This window comes from Branchiostoma lanceolatum, chromosome 16 (assembly GCF_035083965.1).
Source record: "Branchiostoma lanceolatum isolate klBraLanc5 chromosome 16, klBraLanc5.hap2, whole genome shotgun sequence".
Lineage (NCBI taxonomy): Eukaryota > Metazoa > Chordata > Leptocardii > Amphioxiformes > Branchiostomatidae > Branchiostoma > Branchiostoma lanceolatum.
The window spans coordinates 6,005,025-6,026,252 of NC_089737.1; the positions used below are offsets into that span (position 1 = coordinate 6,005,025).

The 21,228-nt window shown below is 40.3% G+C and overlaps 2 protein-coding genes across 2 annotated transcripts; one reads left to right on the forward strand and one right to left on the reverse strand.

The window, feature by feature from the left end:
- The first annotated feature begins 727 nt into the window (after positions 1-727).
- On the forward strand, positions 728-7,927 carry LOC136421802 (uncharacterized). Its single transcript, XM_066409365.1, has 12 exons — positions 728-817; positions 1,088-1,278; positions 1,686-1,920; positions 2,294-2,484; positions 2,863-3,018; positions 3,575-3,725; positions 3,942-4,094; positions 5,177-5,347; positions 5,798-5,895; positions 6,234-6,345; positions 6,481-6,574; positions 7,541-7,927. The coding sequence occupies exons 1-12, from the start codon at positions 772-774 to the stop codon at positions 7,617-7,619; spliced, it is 1,677 nt and encodes a 558-aa protein (XP_066265462.1). The 5' UTR covers positions 728-771; the 3' UTR covers positions 7,620-7,927.
- A 2,315-nt stretch (positions 7,928-10,242) lies between these two features.
- On the reverse strand, positions 10,243-20,580 carry LOC136421883 (uncharacterized). The gene is made up of 13 exons (XM_066409453.1): positions 20,454-20,580; positions 18,611-18,861; positions 18,183-18,302; positions 17,579-17,693; positions 17,267-17,374; positions 16,546-16,620; positions 16,053-16,163; positions 15,802-15,888; positions 15,590-15,646; positions 15,373-15,453; positions 13,580-13,787; positions 12,385-12,578; positions 10,243-11,226 (listed from the first exon to the last, which is right to left on the reverse strand). Exons 2-13 carry the CDS (start codon positions 18,859-18,861, stop codon positions 11,050-11,052), a joined length of 1,584 nt encoding a protein of 527 aa, XP_066265550.1. The 5' UTR covers positions 20,454-20,580; the 3' UTR covers positions 10,243-11,049.
- Between the last annotated feature and the right edge of the window lie 648 nt (positions 20,581-21,228).

The window sequence follows — 21,228 nt, forward strand, 5'->3', positions numbered from 1 at the left end:
ACTTTATGTAGCCTTTACTAGGCTCCGCGGATCAATGGAAAGGTAGATTAGTAGAAATTGGCCAAATGGAGTAAAAAGAGAGACAATAGGGTCAAACCCGTCGCCTTTTGGACCCTATGGCCGGCCGACCGACAACCCTAACATACTATTCACTCTAAAGCAAAAGTATTCACTCTATTTGGTCAATTTCTAGTATTTTTCTAGCAATCCGCGGAACCTAGTATAGGCTTTATCTATTAGAAACTTGAAGATTTCTTTGCTTGGGGACTCTTTTCAATGTTTTTCACGTTCAATACTTATGCATCAGCTTTCCACATTTTCGTATCTTTTCGGGAATAGTTTCCTTCGAGTGTCGGGTCTTTTTGGCGAAGCTTAAGTAGCGACCTTTAATAATAGCATTTTTTCTAAATTCCTTTCTCTGCAACATGTAATGTTGAGTTGGAGATGTTGCTCAGCCATTTGACCTTTGATCTTCTCAAACATTCGTCAACTATGCCGCTCGCCACACGTAATGTAGACAGGACCCACATGGATTTGTTTGTTTGTTTCATTAAGATATCTATGAAGGGTTTCCGTAATTTTCCAATGTGTGTACTTATCCGTAAACACGAGAATTGATAGCCCTGTAAACAAAAGAACCGACAAACTAGTAGCGACTACATGCAGAACAACCATACACACCTAGACAATAGCTTGTTATCACGTTTGTGATATGTCTGTCTTTCAGAGCACCTTGTGCACACTAGCCTACGACTGTGGAGCACCTGAAGGATGGCGTTGAAACTATTAACCATTGCGGTTGCTATATTAGTAGCAGGTTAGTAAAAGTCAGTCTGTTATCATAATCTTCATAATAGGTGCATTGGTGTCAATAGCTCTGTACAACGTAAAAGAAAACAGATTGATAAAATCTATCATTGATGTTCAGAGGTAGAGACCTTAGAGAGGCTTGCAGGCAAATAAAAAGTGTAGTCAAAAAGGCTTAAAATCCTGTCAATGCTGCGATGCTTATGTACACGTGCTCAATTTACTGTGACATCAATGCAACCTACCAAATTTAAAAGTCCCCTGCATTCCTGTCGCCTAGCAACCACCAATGTCGTCTGCCAGAAGAGTGACGTCAACAACCTGAGGAAACTCCTAGTCGACCATTTTAGCAACGACCGCCATCACGTGACCAACCCCGCTGGGAAGACAGCCGCAGCCAAGTTTGTGAGCGACACTTTCCGCAGCTATGGGCTGCTCACTTGGGAGTGGCCCTTTCAGGGAGAGCACGGGGTATTTGAACAACTCTACTTTCCATTTCCTCGACATGTCGAATTGTTCCCATATTCTTGTTCTCAAACTTGATTTCATAAGGGCAGAAAAGCTATTCAACGATTGATTCTGCTCGTTTTGACACCACTTGATGCAATGCTTTTGTCGTTGTTGTTATATGTAGATGTCTGTAAATTGTCTCTGTTTTTGCAATATTTGCCTTCGGCCTGAGTCAAAGAATAAATAAATGAATAAATAAATAAATGAATAAAAAGATAGGGTAAGGGCTATTTTGAGCAATTTCCTTCACCGTGTTTTGATCAAGCTTTTGTCAGATCTGAAGAAGGTCATTCGAAAACTTACCATTTCATAATAACGTTCTGTAGCTGCTAAAACTACGTCTAATCCCTTTGTGATCTCTCCGCCAGTACACAGGCACCAACATTTTCGGCATGTGGCCGGGAAGGAACACAGGCAGGGTAGCGGACCGACCCGTCGTCCTAACGGCTGACCTGGACACGGACAAGGGCAGGCCTGGTCGTGACGACAACGGTTCGGGAATGGCCGCGCTCCTGGAGACAGCTCGACTCATCACATCCCAATCCTGCATGCAAGACAACTCCATCTTCTTTGCTGTATTCGACTTTGAAGAGAAAAGTAGTGGTGAGGGCCAGTAATCTAACTAATGCCTTGTGTATATCTGCAAACTTACCTATACATGTTCGATGTGAAAGTTCTGTTGTCCTCGACGACGGCAGGTGAGGCATGCTAGCCTTTTTTTAACCTTTTTTTTGCGAATATAAAACATCTAATTAGCATTTAGATTAATCAAACATCTAAATAATATAACCTTTTTTTAACTTGTAATTGCGAATAGAAAAACAAACCTTTGTTAATTAAACATCCCTGGAATATTTAGGAACAAGGTCATTGTGGTGAGACTTCCAATATCATGTTGCAACCGTTGGGGCTGTGACGGCACGTAGAAGAAAATGGCTGCTGGAATATTTACCCTTTTTTTCGTGTTCATGTGCAGGGTCAGATGGAGCATGCGCTGCAGGGTCCTGTGGAAGCAAAGAATTCTCAAACTATGTCATCAAACCTTACATCGACCTCACGAAAAAAGACCCAGCCGAGTGGTCCGGTATCATCACACTGGACTCCATACTGAACTACAACAGCTCTGCGATGGCCCAGACCATCCCGGATGAAGATACGTTCAAAGAGGTGAGGGCAATAGACCTCTTTCCAGTTACGACGGCCATTTTGAATTTCCCGGGGTCATCTTGGGGGGCATGCACCAAAGTGAGGCTCAGGGTGGGTCGGGAAATTCAAAATGGCCGCCGTAACTGGAAAGAGGTCTATTGAAGATCGTTTCTAACAAAGTCTCCATAACGCCACGCTACTGCTAGGGCTTACAGTCCTCAAGGTGGAGTACTCTGATTGTCACAAGTTATTTTCTGACGCCTTCTATTATTTCAGGTTCACAGCTGCCAATAATCAAACAAATGCTATGATAGCAATATCGCTGACGTCTACCTGTGTTCTATGCTTGCCGTAATTTCTCGTTGTGCATACATGAGCAATGTACCTTTTGTTTTCCAGGCGCCAGGCCTGACTAACGTGTACCAAAGCGTTAAAGCAAACAACCAAAAGGGAGATTTCATATTCGTCGTCTACCGGACAAATGGTGACTCCACGCTCCAATCCGAGTTCGACCAAAAATGGGCTGCGGAGGACAACCCTCAGTACAAGATACTGGTAAATAAATAAATAAATAACGATTGCATTTAGACTAAACAGTTGTTATTTTTTTGCAATGCAAAAAAAGTTAAGGGTCCGTTTTCTATATTACTGTTATACTATCTTAATGCGTATATATATATATATATATAGAGAGAGAGAGAGAGAGAGAGAGAGAGAGAGAGAGGGAGAGAGAGAGAGAGAGAGAGAGAGAGAGAGACAGAGAGACAGAGAGGCAGAGAGACAGAGAGACAGAGATAGATACATAGATAGATAGATATACTAGATATATAGATGTAGATATTGATAGATATATAGATACATAGTAAGATGTTATGACTGCAACAGCGAAAACAGACTTTATTTGCTGTGCAAAAAAATGCTTAGTTTAAATACAATCATATTACAGTAATAATATCTTAATGTTCATGTTTCTAGACTTATATATATATATATTCTATCCCATTGTTACAGAGAAAACTGAGTTATCTCACAGACTTTGGGGGTACTCGACATGATGAAAACAAAAGAGGATGTCTAAAAAAATACAGCTGCCTGTTTTTTTTCGGTTTAGTCTGCAGGAATACCGTACAAGAACATTACAGCCATGATTGACGCCAAAGAAGGCCCCTACTGGCAAGTCTACGACTATGTCGTCAGTCACGATGCTTCCAGCTTTTGGAAGGAAAACAATGACATCCCGGCCATTGCGGTTGCAGATACAGGTGTGGTATTTTGTTTCTTTGTTTACCACCTTAAATGCCCCTTAGGTGCAAGGAAGAGTACAGAAAACTCAACTGCTACAATTTTTTTTGCTCAGATAACATTTGTGAACAATAAGGCAATGGGAGACTGCCGATGGCTTGGCTAGTCCCGTCTTTTGCTTTATTGTTTTGGTCTCTCACGTTACTTCTAGCATACGATTTTGTTCCATTTCGTAGGTGTCCTGCGCCAGAGGGAAAAAGACTGGCGTGAAGTTGGACCTGCCGATAACATGGACTTGACCCAAGATCGGCTGCAGTTCCTGAAGAAAACCACAGATGTCGTGACAGACATGATCCGAGGCATGGCAGTTACGCAACAGGAATGTAGAGGTGTGTACTAATGTCAGTGAGTAAGCATCTCAAGTGCTGTCAAACCTCTACCAGAAGCAAGCTCTGCATGATGACCACCTAGGTACTGGTGTCACGTTTGGGCGATCACTTATTTTTCCCAATGTCAACCCATGCGTTAATATTCGTGTCTATTGTGAATGTGTCTACTGTCCGTTGAGTGGTTTTATGTACGAGTTTGACTGTATGCAGGCATTTAAGCGCATTCTTGAGCTTGGATTGTTAGGAACACCACTCCATAAACGGATACAATTTACAACAAGACTTTGGAGACCTCATATCTCTGTTTATTCAAATGACTTGCACGTTTACATAATATATGCTTGGTCATGAACGCCTTTAACTAACTTACACATGTCACAATATTGACAGTCCTATCATGAACCACCTAAATGAATTATAGCGCCTTTGTATGAATTATGCAAATTAGGCATGTATCTGTTGATGTTCCACTCGCCATAAACTACATATGCTATATTATTTGAGTTATGTAATGGAAATCAATACAAATATAGGTTTTCCTGATAATCATGCAAATTATAGCTCAATTAGCATAATTTGCACTTCGTTATGTACATCTCTGTTTAAGCTACCTGCATACTAAATATCATGGAACTCCCTTGTTCCTTTGCTCAGTTATTCTCCTGAGAAGATTTTCACCATAACGCCCCTGCAGTTTCAGAGCAAGCTGCTGGGGGCACACAGACACACAGAAACATTCATACAAACACACACACACACACACACGCGCGCGCGCGCGCACACACAAACATCCAAAACTATATCTCCATTTTAAATGGAGATAAAAAGTATACAAACAACCCAGATAGCGATGCAAATATATATGCAAACCGTTACCTTTCGGGAGGGGGTCATTAACCCAAGCCAGCGAGAGAATTGTGTAAACACAGGCTAACCTTTGCACATATAACGAAAAAGGTTTCCATGACGTATCCAATAAGGATGCCACTCCCGTTTTGTGACAATGAGTTTCACTGCACTATGACAATTCTTGAAAGAATATATCTATTTACTGGACGCATTCATATCGATCTGTTGCGCAGATCCAATGTCTGAAGCGCCCTCGGGCTTCAATTCTGGCCTGAGTCTGTCCGGAGAACTGACCCTGGGGCAGGACGACACAAGAATCTACACCTTTAAGGTGTCGTCCTTCACATCCTCTGGTATCGCCAAGGCAACCTTGTCCAACTCAAGTTGGTCTCTAGACTTGGAAGGTTAGTACTCCTATACTAGACATGATAACACCAGCTTTGTAACGCAGTTCCCGACGGATAGTTACAAATACATGTGATATGGATTAGTAATACCGTAAGTACCGAAACACAAATATTACATGTAACGTTACTCTACCTATCATCGTCCAATTTATTCAAAACGCCATTTATCTTAGCCCGCATGGACAGAGCCAAATTTCTGTTATGTAGCTGGACGTAAAGCTATTGCATTGTTTTGTATGAAGAAGAGCCATGGCTAAGGATCATACTTATGTCGTTATTTACTGATCCTGAGGACTGGCTTTAGCATAATACACCGCGACATGTGGACATGACCAAGAGTGGACGATAATTGGTAACACACGATAGCAGGTAGCACTACGTCAGTTCCTGTGCTACACTATGGCTGCACTCTGGCTGCATCACAGGTGACGCTTTTTCTGTATTCAGGTCGATTTGACGGTGACAATCATAAGCTGGTGCTGCGCCCGACACCCATCGTAGGCGACATAACCCCGAAACCGTTCATTTGTAACATGGAAGGAAGCGTAAGTATCATTCGCGTGGCATGCTGAGATAGATCCTTTTTCAAGATTGTAAAGGTGAAATTAGATAGATAAAAAATCTGTACTCGCCGGAGAATCAAAAAAGATAAAGAAAAAGCGTAAATTAAGTTATATTCTCTTACAACTTTCCAATAATCTACAGTAACGCAACCCGTAGTTACAAGTTGGCATGCACCTCAGTCTTCAGACGGTTGAAATGTAGAAAAGGCAGTCACAGTGACGCTTTAATCAAATCTACAAACAAATTGCTTTTGAGAGATGAAAACTATATGTTGGCCTCTAGAATGTGACGTATTCTTGTGTATGTGTTCTGACCACAGTTGAATGAGTTGTCTGACGGTGTACTGTACACTGGGAGATTGTTTGGGGGATGTGGTGTTAACGGAGATGTCTATGAATCAGGTTTCGTTCCCTTCGTGCTGTACAGTGGAGGTTTGTGTTCTTTTCATCAGAATTGTCACTGCCTTTTTCCTTTTTTCTTCTGAAAAGTTTTAGAATATCATGATTTCTATCCCTGTACGATATTCGATCTAAACATCACGAACTGTATATGTTTCTTGTAATTAGATGCTGGCGGGTCCAGCTTAGCTTTACCCGTCATCTTGAGTCTGGCTAGCGGGATCCTTGTGACCGCCCTGGCTGCTTGGTTCATCGTTAGAAGGTAGGTAAAACAGCATAATGTACATTCCAGGCGTCTCTCACTCACTGCACGAAATCAGGTATTAAAGCATGCTTAATGAGATTCGTAAATGAAGCTTAAACATTGGAACAAGATTAAGTAAGCTTTAAGACGTATTAAATGCCTCAACTATAGGTTTATATGTCTTTGTTCGTTTGCGCCTCCTACACAAGATTATTTCTAATCCACCGACTGCCAATGGTTTGTTGATGGGCTGATCAAATACTGAACAAAAACTGTATCCATCACACTACAATATTTATTATAGAATACCCTGGAATCGAGAGCAATTGTACCGGCCCGCGCCCCGAGCTTATCCGGACCTACCCTAGGCCTCCCTCTGGCCCCGACAAACTACCCCGCCCCACTTCCTGCTATAGCCCACAAGAATATTGTACTAGAGCGGAGCTTGTTTGGCTAGCGGGAAGTGGGGCGGTGTATGTTGTCGGGCCAGTGGGAGTGTAGGTCCGAGGAAGCTCCGGGCGCGAGCCGGTGTAGGTCCGGGGACGCTCGGTACAGTTGCTCTGGATTCCAGGGTAATTACAGAACAGCTATACATGTACTTTGCCAAATACATTAGAATTTGAAATTGAACTAATGTTTAGTTTACTTTGCAAATTAAGGGCTGCCACTTTTAAAAGCATGTGTCTTGAATCAGCTTTCAAGGTTTTCTTTCCCCATAAAGCACGTAGTCTTGATAGATGGTCTTTGTTTACCAATGAATAGATTAGATAAAGAAACGAGCTAGCGAATCCAGGAGGGCATGATTGTAATCTCCAAGCAGATCTCCACGGTGGTAAAATCGTACAAGATAGTCAGAGAAGCTCCAGCCAGCCAGGGAAGTTGTCAGGCTATAAAAACTCCTTCTGCCAATTGGGTACGGTCTTTGCAACCGTTGGGTCTGCTTGGAGACTAGAATGATTACACAACTGTGTGTTTCTTTTTCAGGAGGCGTGGCTACGAAGGTGTGCAAGGACCCCTTCTTGGGAACTCAGGCAACCCGACCAGTGGTTCTTACCAGACCTAAAATGGAGCCTGTGCAATCTCTTTTTATCAAGCTTAGAAACCTACATAATGTATTTCGTAAAATCTTATTTGACAATTAAACACAATAAAGCGCAATGAGGAAATCGTAAATAAAACGAACATAAATCAAATTAAGTTGTCTTAAATGTTTAGTAATTTAACATTTTTTTGATAATCCTAAACACGTTTTTTTCAATGTCATGGGAGATGGCATCGTACTATGTCACAGAGAAACTTTAGATATCACATTCACGTATCATCATAGGGAAAATATTCATTTTAAGAGCCCCTTTAATTGCAAGATTGATTGATTGAAACAATATTTCACATTTTGCTTTCTTTTTGTAATCTTCTCATAAGTTTCATATAAAATCGTGATGATATAATTTTGTCAACCATGTATACCATCTACAAGTATTTGATTTGGGACGATAAATATACTGAATAAAATGATATTCAAATTCAATTCTTGATTTGATCTGTTCAGCTAGTATTGCGATGGCTGCGCGAGTTTAGGCTGAAATACAAGATGTGACTTTTGGCTGGGGTATCAACAATATGTAGACAGCCGCCTCACTCTTCGACGCCCCCCTCCCCCTCCCCAGTTACACAATTTATAATCTCTCAGTATCTGTTCAGCCCAAAATGTCTGATAGACGTCACGGAAAGGCGACAAAAATCATCGAATACTAGTATTCTGCAGAAAATACATAACGTTACATTATGTGCGGTTAGAGACACGCTTAACAATACACTGATGCATAGAAACCTAACTATATTGATAAAGGAGTGTTGCCTGATCACGAGGAGAAGACAGATTGTTGACAGCACAGAAGCAGAAAGACCTTTAGACACTGTTTGATCAATGCGTACCCATTAGATACATATGACCCACTTTCCAGAGCCATGTTATGAGGAAAACGACCACCAAACTCACATCTCCGCTACACTAGGACATTTGTAGCAACGTGCGTTGCGTACTTAGTGGGTCAAAGAGAGCATATTTTCTAACTGTGCGTACATCACTAGTTTCACGGAGGGCATCATACTGTACACTGTGAGTTGAGTAAGCATGTCAACATCTGTTGTAAAAAACAAATACATTTTTATAGTCATCAGAGATGTCCCACGAGTTATGTTCATCCGCCATTTTGAAAAGGTTTGTTAGTATCTTAAATTTGCCTTGGCAAACATCGCCACACAAAAGATACCAGTCTACTAATAATCGTTATGATAGTCATCAGAGTTATTATCATAGCCAAGACTCTTTAGTGTTTGAAGGAGTGATGAAAATGGCAGTGGAGAGGACAACATTTTTTTGCCTTCTGTAGAAACAAGGAGGTTAAAATATTTTAACCTCCTTGGTAGAAAGAAAATGTGTTCTACCTCGTCCACACACAACAACACCTGTTAACATGGTTAATGCTCAACAGATGCACAAATATGCATAAGCTTACCTAATCTCAACAGAAGGCGGTTAGTTACCCTTTGCCTGTTCAGTGTGTCACGTGTCTATCTGTGACATACTGCGCAGTGATCAAGCAAACAGTCTGAGCAGATCCAGTTTAAAATTAATTAAGATTAAATTGACCCGGGCGTCTTGAAAAGACGCATAGGGGTGGCGCCCATCTCCATTTCTATAGCCCTTGGGCCACACATTTGTGCAAGTCACTACAGCAGGGGGCTGGTGTGCTGGTAGTGATGTGTATATTTAACTTCCCTACTCTTTCCCAAATGCTGAGTGCTAAGTAGAGATAGCAGTATGTACCATCTTTTAAAGTCATTGGTATGACCCAGCCGGGGATCGAACTCACGACCTACCGTGTGCAAGGCGAACAATCTACCCACTAGACCATTGCACCGGTCAGATACAGTATCTACTAGTATTTAACAAGAGGACATTTTCTAAGCTTGGGGCTTCTTAATTATTTCCAGGTTATACTTCTGAAACAGCTTCCTACATATATTCGTGCATTCTCGGGAAAATATAACTAACGTATAGAAAATCGGGTCTTTCTCTACGTGCCAGCTACAACCGAAGATGTTGGTCATCCATTGACCTTTGACTCTCTCAAACATTAGACGAGCTATTTCGCCGGCGCAATTGTCAATATACGTGGTGGAGACAAGACGGTTTTGATTCGTGTTGTCATTATGCATTTAAAAAATCGTAAAGCCATGTAAACTTCGTATTACTGACCATCCCTTACATTTAGAATCTGGCAGGCATAGCCGTACCCCTCTACAAGATATAAATTTTGTAATCAATCTCGTATTGAAGATGAAATTCATGAATTACAAGACTGTGTATTGTATGAAAACGAGCGTCAATCTCTGTTCAAATCAATTCAGCTGAAGGGATGTAAGATAATATTGAAGGCTAAAGTATCCTACATGAACATGAAACTCAGAAACGTCCGTCGATGTGTTTGATAAAAGACAAAAATAGTTAAGTTGTACTTTTTTAAAAACTGAGCGACTTCTCGGCAATGAAGGCAAGGGGATATGAAATGGTTTCTTCTAGGCCTTGAAAAGGAACCTACTTAATGTATTTTTTAAAATCATTTTGAAACTCAGATACGAATAAATTATTATAAGGAAATCGTACAGAAGCGAGACTGGAATGAGATTTAACAAATGCATTTAATGTCATAAACGTATGCTACATGTGGGTGACGCATAAGCATGGTGCAGTACAATTAGCATGAGGAATAATGATGCAACACATAAAATTTAGATTTGAAACAAGTATGTAACCTGACTGTTATATAATTGGTATCAATGTGACCTTGATAAATGCTCCTAATAAAAAGTGCGATGGTTCTATGGTCGATTGTTCTTCGAAGCTGAATCAATCAAAAGAAGTGAGAAAGATACACATATTCACAAGCTAAGTTTTATTGAGCTAACTTGGCATTGTATCCACAGAATCTGTGGTTGTATCCAAATATATATATATAACGTATCCAATAATTTCGTCGTTATTTCATCTACATTTGGCCACAGTTTGACAGGAAGCTCGTCCTGTTGAGCTTGCGGTTTACATAGCTTTGATACAGAAATACCTACTTGGCTACCATAGTGTTGGCTATAAATAGAATGGCAAAGTTTATGTACAGGCAAAATGTCGGTACACGGTATTTACAGGTATGAAATATTTACAACTTTCAGTTTTCAGTCATTTGAAGAGTATACCTTTCTCTAAATGCACACACCTGTACCATGATGCAAACGTAAATGCTCCGTGGAATTCGGTTTATGTTGCAACATAACCCGCGAGTTTCTTACTGAATAAAATCATCACCATGAATTCATGTCTGAGAACAAGTGAACAGTGAAGTCACATATTTAAAAACTGTACATGTCTTGTTATTCCCTCCTAACACGTACACAATGGCACTAGGAAAATGTTGTTCTCATGCGCCATCATTTTACAATAAGACATGCCCCTTAACCATCCTAAGCTCGCGTAAAACACACGTAAGGGGCGACTTCCCTGCGAACCTGACGGCCTGAACAACGTCAAAGTAATCGAACAGCGTCGTGTGAAGGAGTGTCGTCAGCATAGTGGCCTGGTCAACGTCTATGTCCTCTTCCTTCGCCAGGACCTGAAACGGCAAAGAGAAAAGGGCCGCATGTTATTGACAAGTGCAAATTGTCGGTATTCACACGTTATCGTCTCGTTAGATAATAATCGTTGAAATTGCCAAGTGCCTACTCAGCAGTAGCCTGGAAACCATACCATCGGGAGCTCCCCGGTTTCTCTGCGGGGCTGTGAGTGATGCCCGCCCGCCGAGACAGATAAGCCCGCCCGAGGTCTACGGTGGCGGGAAAACTACGGTGGCTGCTAAACTATGGTGGCTGCGAAATTCTATATGGCAGCTAAGACAGACTGACAGAAACGGGTCAATTCAGCAGACTGGGCCCGGTAAAACACACCCAAGCCGAACCGTAGAGACTGGGACCAGGCTAACTCAGGAGCAAAATAAAAGAACGTTCAAATACCGTATAGGAAAATATCTTTTTTATGCATGTACCAGGGTCATATTTTCAAACCAGTGCCCGGCCGAGCAGTTTGCGGGGACGAAAAGTTTTATATAAGCTGCAACAAAACGACGAAAATGTGAAACAATTAGTCACGACTAAACTCACGAGCACAGTTTGTGTATATTTCTTGATATTCACTTATATTCTTTCACACAAACAGTCCGACCCGGCTTCGGTTTGGAAATGTGACCCTGGCATTATTCATCTTGCAAATGATAGTACATCTATTCTGCGAGTAGTATTAGATTTTAGCGAAGCTTCAGGAGCGAGCTTAATAGTATATTTTGCAAGAATTCACAGAATTGTAGAGGAATCCGTCCGGATCCGTGGACACCGCCTGTCACTCTATACCTTGTTAGTAAGGTCTGGCATTCCAGCACGGAGGTCGATTACGTGGTGTCCGATTTCGTACTATTGGGAGTTACACGGAATCTAGTGTTCTTGGTTCGAAAAGTGTTTTCAACCCACCCCAGTTGATCTATCATCACTTGCCCCCTCCAAAAAAACCTCTGTGGACACCAAATCTTCAGACTGGCTTGGCAGACGCCTTTCTGACTTAGTGCTTTGTTAACAAGTTTTATCATGGCAGAACTAAAGAGTGCTACGATGGTACTTTCTTTACAGTGAAGTAAGATCAACCCAGACACCTTCGCTATGGCAATAATTTTTAATTGCCACACTTATTCCAATTGCTGTAAAAACATCCAAAGTACACTCACCTCCGATAGATCAAGTAACCGGAAGGTAGTGTGTTTCACCAGGCGATGCCAGATTCCGTCGCGTACTGCTGCTATCAGGAGTGGGTTGGGGTCTTCGATGTCTGTTGCGGTTACCAGACGTCGGGCGTCCTCACCTCCAGGGCGGGGGAGCCAGACCATGCGCTCACGTTCTTCGGTCAGGATACTGGCAAATCCTGCGTTAACAGGGAGATAATACTATGTATGTATGCAATGATGTATCAACGTAGAACACTGTGCCATCTATGCCAAATGAATATGGTAATTGAAATCTTTAATTTGCAAATTCCGTGGTCCACATTAATTGCAAGGGTCCAAGCAGTAAAAGGTAACAAGTTTATACATCTGTTCTACATTCACTACTGGGGGGTTTGACTTCTTCTTTGGAGGCAGTGGCTGATGAAAAGTCCGAGGCTTTTAATGATTAGTGGGTTTGTGATAATATCTTGTATATAATATCCCCATGGTACAACCCAAAGCTGAAAACAAAAAAATGAGACTAAAGGAAACCTAATTTCTTATATATAAGTGCTAACGAAGGCTCTGAAAATAATCGAACAAAACGGATCATGGTATGATAAACAATAACTATTTCATTGTTCTTTTATTATGAGGTATGTGTAACGTTAGGTGGCGCTTCTACAGACGGGCACAGTGTTAAACGGTATTGTGGCGCAACGCCTACAAATCAATCAGTTTATGTCAACTTGTGTCTTGAAATGATTTAAAAGGCAATTGAATTGAAATGCATGTTAAGACGTCTGAAACCGTTTTTCGAACATGTGCCTAAAGCCTAATATCTTGTATATTTTCACATTTTCACGTGCCTAGACGAAATACCCAATGAGAGCCAAGTCTGTATTACCTTGTGTGATTACTTAAAGGTGCAATATACCCATGGATGCCAGGTGGTGATACTTGATGGGCTGAATTTTTGGGCGGAGTTAAACTTACCTTATTAAGGTTTTTATTTTTATGAGACAGGTTGTCTTGTTTCAGACTACGCTTGCGCTTCTTTTTCTACTTAGAAGAGACGTTGTCCTGTTTCATAAATGTAACACATTTAAAGAATTTTCTCTTTATTTCTTCTTTTTGAATACTAGACTATGCGAAAATCAATGCGACCATGGAGCCTCCTGGCTATACAACTAAAGAGAAAGTGGATGTCTCAACGTACCTTGGGCTAAGGCCTTGTCTACAGGACAGTCAGCTTCTTCACAGTCTCTAAAGGCGTGCACCAAGAGGCACATCATCTTCCTGTAGATTGTTGAGCCTTTGTTTGCGTCCGTGGTAAAACTCTGGTTGTCTAGTCGGCGAAGGAACGCAGGCAGCATATTGGCTATGTCGTCCGGATCACACCAGGGGAAGACTGGACATCGCCAAACCTGCAAAATCGCCATTGAAAAATATGATCTACTTTTATTACTAGTAATCCAATATTCTAAGAGTTGAGCACATGTATTCATTTCAAGACGAAGTCAAAAATATCTTTGCATGGTTACTGTATAGGTATGTTCTAAAACGTATAGTACGTAATTTCCAGGGCAGTTGATCCACTGTACTTTGTGTGACCAAGATTTGATGTCTGGACAAACGTACATTGCTTTTATACTACAGTAAATATATTGATTTACTTGCTTTACTAGCTCCACCTATTCATGGAATATCATTTATAATTCTAGTTGATCTTTGTTTTTACTTTACTTTATTTACGTATTTATTTATTTATCTATCTATTTATTTATCAAACTTCACAGAATGAAATCTGAGAGGTGTTGGCAACAGGATTGATGCATCCTTTACAAGGCCAACACCTCCAGAGTACATTTAAAAACAAATAAAGAATCACTAATATAATATCACAATACATTCAAGAAATGACAATAATAACAGTAATAACAACAAGATTGGCAACACAAAAAGATGTTGCTATGGCGACGGTGGTCTCTGTTAACGTTTTCGTTTTTAACCCACATGCAAATAAGGACCTCGCATAATGGCATAAATCATATCAGTCGATCACCTTCTCTACCAAAATAACACAAGTTGTCCAATGTATGAAAATCTTGTTTTCACAAAAAAAGATATCGTACCATTTCCTCATAAGTTATGTAAATGAGGCCCTCTATGCAAGATTTGTGTCTAATAGTGGCCACATTTACTTAACTTCCAAATGGTGCAAAAATGAAATCCCCATCATTTACCACTATGGATTTATAGTATTTTGTCATGAATTATGCAAATCAAGTATCAAATTGCATAATTGATATCTATCGATATTCATCTCTTTCTCAGTTACATATGTCATGTGTTTGAGAGTCCTATAATAGAATGCAGCTGATTTATTAACTGTCCTCATTGATTATGCAAATCAGATATTGATTTGCATAATTGGCATATGATTATGTAAATCATCACTTAAGCTATCTACACACCAAAAATTATGATGATCCGTCATCCCCTTCTTGCGTTATTCTCTTTCAAAGTTGGAATCAAAATCAGCTCCTGCAGTTCCAAAAAAAGCTGCTAGGGGGTCCAAATCTACAGGACATATTTTCCTAACAAAGAGCTATACACCACTTAAAAATCATGACTATAGCATGTTCAGAAGACGAGATTTGAAAAGTGAAAGTTCCCCTGCAGTACCATAGAAAGTCGCTAGGGGGCCCAAAATCCAATCATTACAAGGTCTCCCACAGACCTACCCACCTACAAAATATGAAGACAATACATCCAGGCATTCTTGAGTTGTCGTCCCATGGACTTTCACATTCCTGTACAATTCCTAGAATTCTTGCAATCTGCACACAATATAGTAAAAGTTTGGCTCGCCCCTGAGGCGTCGCCAAAAACGAAATGTTACTCGTTACGGTGTGATCAACACGAGATGTTGAAAAACCCCACAGTTTGAGACATTCATATCCTGGGGAAATTCATACTCGTGCTTTGAATCTGAACGAATTTACTTACAGGAGCTGGAGATCCATCAACGGTGGTTGCTGATGTCGCAAATTGTCCCTCATGACTTTCTTGTCCACTATCCCTGGGTAGCTAGAACAGAAAATTACATTCTCTATTCCTGAGTTACAATGCCCAAAATAGATGAGAAAGAATTTGACGTCAATACAACTAATAACAATGTTATGATGCAATGAGACATTGCAGAAATACTGTCTGGATGCCTCACCTCCGCAGTTGCATTCGTCGACGCCTGGGAGAAGCGGGAAGTATCGGGAGGCTTTTGCTGAAATATCATAAAACAAAACGACACAATGAGAACTGGAACTGTCATCATTATATGTAAGCTTCCATTCATCTGCCACCATTGAATCTCTTGACAAAATTGAAAATAGAAAATGGCTTTAGATTAATATAATTCAAAGAGTGTTGAAGACCAACCTTGTATTTAAGGGACAGTGTCGATGTTGCTTCCTGCCCAGTTGCTGTCTCCTTGGCGATTTGGGACATGTAAAGATTCTCAAGTTCCTATCATTAAAAAAATACTTTCAATTAAAACGCCTCCAAAGCAGCATACTCGTTAATTCTCTATTACTAGTGTATAAAACATCAGGGGTGTTCACTCTTGTCCATTACATTCGGTACAAAAAGCACATGAGCTAGCTTAATCGTTTTTGAAAGAGGCATGTTACCATGTCATCGTGATTGGCACGTAAGGTCTCTCCACTATGCATGGAGAAGGGAAGATCACATGCCTCCTCATCTGGAACGGAGCTGAGTGAACTGTCGGAAGACATGCTGTCCTGAAAAAAACAAAACAATCGCTATGGTTTGGTCAAGACCTACCCACAAATAAAATATCATTACAAACCATGAATAGCTTCCTGAATTAATGCTGGCCAAAGTAATACGCTGACAGACAAACAAAGACTGAGTCACCCAAAACAATACTCGATTGTAAAGGGTACCGCTTTTTGTGTTTGCTGTACTTTGATCAGTGTACATTTGTTGTCACTCTGAAAAGACGTACTCACATGAAATTAACTTAAAATACCGTTGTCAAAATATTGTTCATTATTGCTACCGTAACGGTAGGCCGTATTATTACAATAATAATATATGGGTGACTTACATATGAGGAGATAAGTCAATCTAAGTAAAAAAAAGGAAACCAGAAGGACTTACGTTGCCATCAGCATTGTGGAAGAGTCTGTCCTTAAGGTACTTCTTGTACGAAGGTGAAACATGAAGAGGTTGCAGCTGAAGATTACAAAAGCGTTTAAACAATCAAATGTACACGCTCTGTCAGCATCTACCGACATCAAATATGTAATGAGTATGGATCCTGTCATTAAACACCAATGGAATATAGACAGTCCTAATACATGTATGATTATCGAAGGAACACCTTTATTTCCTATACTTGCATACGATTACGTTTGTTTGCATCCAAGTTACCTAAAACCCAGAAATCATCATTGCCCATCCCTTCCTGAGTTATGGTGCTTCAAAGGATCCGACAAAAACACGCCTGCAGTTCGAAGGATATCCACTTGGGGACTAAGAGCAGCACAATCTCTTTCTGAGCTCAAAGCTACATTTTAGAATCTTGACAACGGCATGTTAAAAACATAAGTATACCAGCACTGCTACCATTTCTGCGGCATAAAAAATGTGCTAGGAAGCCCATAATAAATCATGCCCTTTTTTGTTGCCACTTACTTAGTACCTAAGTTCCAAATATCATAATAATCCATCAATAGCTAAAGGACACTACCAGAAACCTAATCTTCTTGGCGAAGGTAAATGAACAGTGAAATTCTATCAATACATTCGTAAACTTTCGACAATGATAGTCACAGGGAAATGGACCCTACATCAAATTCATATCAAACTGTTTACTCACGTTTGAGGCGGGGACACCCTGCAGTATTCTCTCCACGACTTCGATCTTTTCATCTATCTCTTCATCACTCTGTAGCTTTCTTCCTTTTTTCTGGAGATTCAAGAAATCCTAAAAGGATGAAAAAATGCAAATGATTACTTGTGTGTCACAGCTGATTCATATTGATCAGTCGGCATCTACCTTCAGCTCATACATGTGAGAAGCTCATATGAAATCTACATACTAGTTTTCAATTAGAAATTCAAAAGCATTCATGCAAGATTGACCAAATAGACATAATGTACATTCGCTTGGTTTATGGCCATGTTTTACCTTTGAGATGATCTTTGGCACATGTTCTACGTCCCCATCAAAGACGACGATCAGCTTCTCTTGGTTGAAGCGGGGGCAGCTGAGAATGGTCACCGTTCTCCCGTCCGAAGTGTCACTAAAACGTATAAGAAATACCATATGTTAGCACATTGTTACTCCGGGAAGGAGGACGACCTCCTTCTGGGAGTATTGGAAATGCTTTTGTTTGCGCGTTCGCAGCTAGAACTCACGATCCTGTTGTCGCATTGGTGTGTAACTTGGCATATCGTTTGCCTGGTTGGGCGTGGTGATGCAAAACGTCTTTGTTAATTTTTTTTTAATTGTTTTCCTAGGTGCATGGCCTGGGTGCCAGTAGATAAATCTTCTTCGAGTACTGTCTGTATATATATATGTGACAATACATGTCTCGTGTACATGCTAACGTTTACATAGGACAGTAAACTGGATGAATGGGTAGTGTTGGAAATTCAAATGAATCATAGGATGACCAAATACTTCACAGTAGGCAGTTAATAGTACATAGAGTGTCATTCTGCATCGTTCTTAGGTAGCAGTCATAAAAGGTATCAAATTGACTGTCAATTATTTGATTCCCAATACATACTATTTTTGGAGTTGGCGAATCTTGGATCTCGTGCGAACTCCTTCTTCCTCCAGGAACATGGTCCTCATCTTGTCCTCTATGTCAGTCTTCACCGCTTCCTTCCCCATATCGTCAGGGATACTGAATAATGAATGTTAAGCAAAAACTAGTTTATACACATATATAGTAGATATTGACAGGCAAATCATTGATAACCATTGCAGATACTACTCTGATTGCAAATCTGTATATTTTTCATATTATATTCACGTTATAATTGATTTTATACAGAGATCTACCGCAACAAAAAAAAACATCAGTGCTTAACATGTTCTGAATATGCATGGTCGAACCACATGGGGTTGTTTTTCTTATTTCTCTCATTGCCTCCCTTTAATAGCTATGTACAGGAAAAGGTCTATGTCGGCGTGTTTGAAATTCATTCTTACCTGTCTATAGTTGTTAGTTCCACATCCTGTGACATGGAAGCATCCAAATATTGGTGCTGTATGTCAAAGAGGCGCACGTAGCCATTCTTTGTACAGCCTTTCAGCCTTATCTTCGATGAGAAGGACTCTTCCCATGGATCTGAGGGTACTGCTGTGGAGATGGGTGCCTTCAGGACGATTAGAGACTGGGAACCTTTCAAAACGGCAAGCGCGAGGTCTCCAGCGTTCCTACCCGTATTTGTCGGCTCCATCTGTGGTTAGAATAATGTGTTTATTGTGAGAGAAAAGTAATTGTACAGTTGAGATAGCATTAAAAGTAGATCGTCCAAAGCTGGCTTCATGTAAGACATTAGGTATATATATTCACAACGTTTTTTCTCTGCATTATATCATAAAATCTCTATCTCATGCAGCTTCTGTCACTCAAATCTCTTCCATTAAACCGAAAATCTATCACCATTATGTGAGTCATTAGATATGTCGATAGTTCAATTCATGTACTTCAAAACATACAAGCTTCATAGGTGCTACCTCCAGGTAATTTTCTTGTTCAAATTATCAAAATTGCCAGGAGAATGTTTCGAACCTTATCATTTATCAAAACTAATATTCAAACTAAAAATTCATGGTCCTGGCACAGGCTCCATATATGCCCGATACATGATCTTTCATCTATTGTTTATAGGCTTGAGTATAAGACCGTAAGTCTGTAATTGTAAAACATGCATACATTCACCTAGGTAAAATTCATGCCTTGAATTAGGTCCAGATTTCATACTGAGACAAGCAGATTCAAACATTGGTCTCAATACTAGTTTTGGAATGTGATAAACTCACTGAAGGTGGGAGGGTGAGTGAACTTTGGTTGTAAGAAAATACCACAACAAACAGTTCTTTTATGATCAATAGGTAAGGGGTAACTTGAGGATGTTAACCTCTAACCTCCTAGTATAGGGTAGGGATCACATTGTAACTTCCTACAATTGCTTCTTACTAATTAAGTCGTTCTCACTATCATTTACCATATTGGGAGGTGTGTATTGAGCTGTGATATGCACTGTAAGGGTCAAAAGTAATCAACGGCCAAACAAATGAAGGAGGAAAATACACGGTCATGGTTCAACGACCTTTTCAGAAAGAACATTCACATGAGACTATTCAAAGTACTGGACATGAAGGTAGAAAGTTACTACGTTGTAGTTTTACAGAAACACAAACATCTATTATCGAGCGAATTTTTGTGGCCAGCAGAAAGGATTAAAAATGGACGATGATTATAAGCAAAATGGCAATGGTAGCTAGTGACATTTAAGGTGTTTCACTTTCATTGTTGATACAAGGTCTACATTTAAACATGGCGGCCTAGGTCCATTGTCTTGTACGAACCTGTCCTGTACGCAGTATTCGGTAGAGTCACCTTGTTTTGGGGTGACAATAGAAGCTTTAAAATATCAGGCTATTTCGTTAAAGCAAGTTCAATTAAGAACAAAATACACTCTACACAGAGAGTGGTCTCATGTTGCTGGTCGGTCATTGACGTATACGTCAATCTATTCCAGAGTGTCAACTTGACCGATTAGCACCATTATCGCATCGAATGCAGGTATTAAACATTACTTGACCTTACAATTAAAACACCACAAATGTTTTGGTCCAAAAAGGAGGAATAACATTCCACGAAAAGCGTCAGATTCCTTCAGTGTCAATTTCTTTTCATTATCTTTTGACCTAAACCCCAACGCGATTTGATTGAGTTCGCTATACAACAAAAAATGCATTATGCTTTTGTTTGAAGCTCATTGTAACTACAAATGTGTTAACGAAGAAGTAAGGTGCCACATACTTTGGGTTCGTGTCCCTCAACAACTGGTTTGGAGCTCTTTTTTGGTCATTCCAGTATCAGCATTCCCGCCAACAGTCCCATTTCAGTTCATTATGGGGTGTTGTCAACATCTCGCGAGAAATGACGAGTTTTTACAACTACGCAGCAAGAAATTCGAACAATACAGTGCTGTAACTTTTAATGATTTTGTCAATTCAGCACTGAACTTAAGTCATGTAGTCAAAGTTTTTCTCTTATATTTAAAAAAAAATCCTCGCCTGTGCTAAATGAACTTTATACGTGTGCCCTTTGATACACCTGAAGTCATAATAAGGAAGTGAGAAAGAAAAACAACAACAACGAGAATGCAGTTCATTCCAGGCCGCAAGGAGCGTACAGGAGACCATAATGATCGCAATTAGATAGATAGCAAATTTTCGTCGCCAAAGTTTCGAAAATGTACTGATCCATTACAAGGGATACGCTACAAAATCAAGTTTAAAGCATCTGTCCATAGAGAAATCATGAACCTCGATTATTGCATATGCCCTGAATGAAGATCACAATGATTCACTCCACCGCCCTTCAAGGTCCGTTTTACCCACCCACCCTTCCCTTGTTTCCTTAGTATATGATTTACGTGAAAGATAATAGATCATGACTAAATCGTGCTCCTAACGGCCCGTCACATATAACCGACACCTAGTCTCCTGGTTGATCAATTAGCCCCGAAGCGAAAGCTTTTGTAAACACAGGCTAAAGTCTCCCTGTTTGACATCAATACGTTGATATGTTA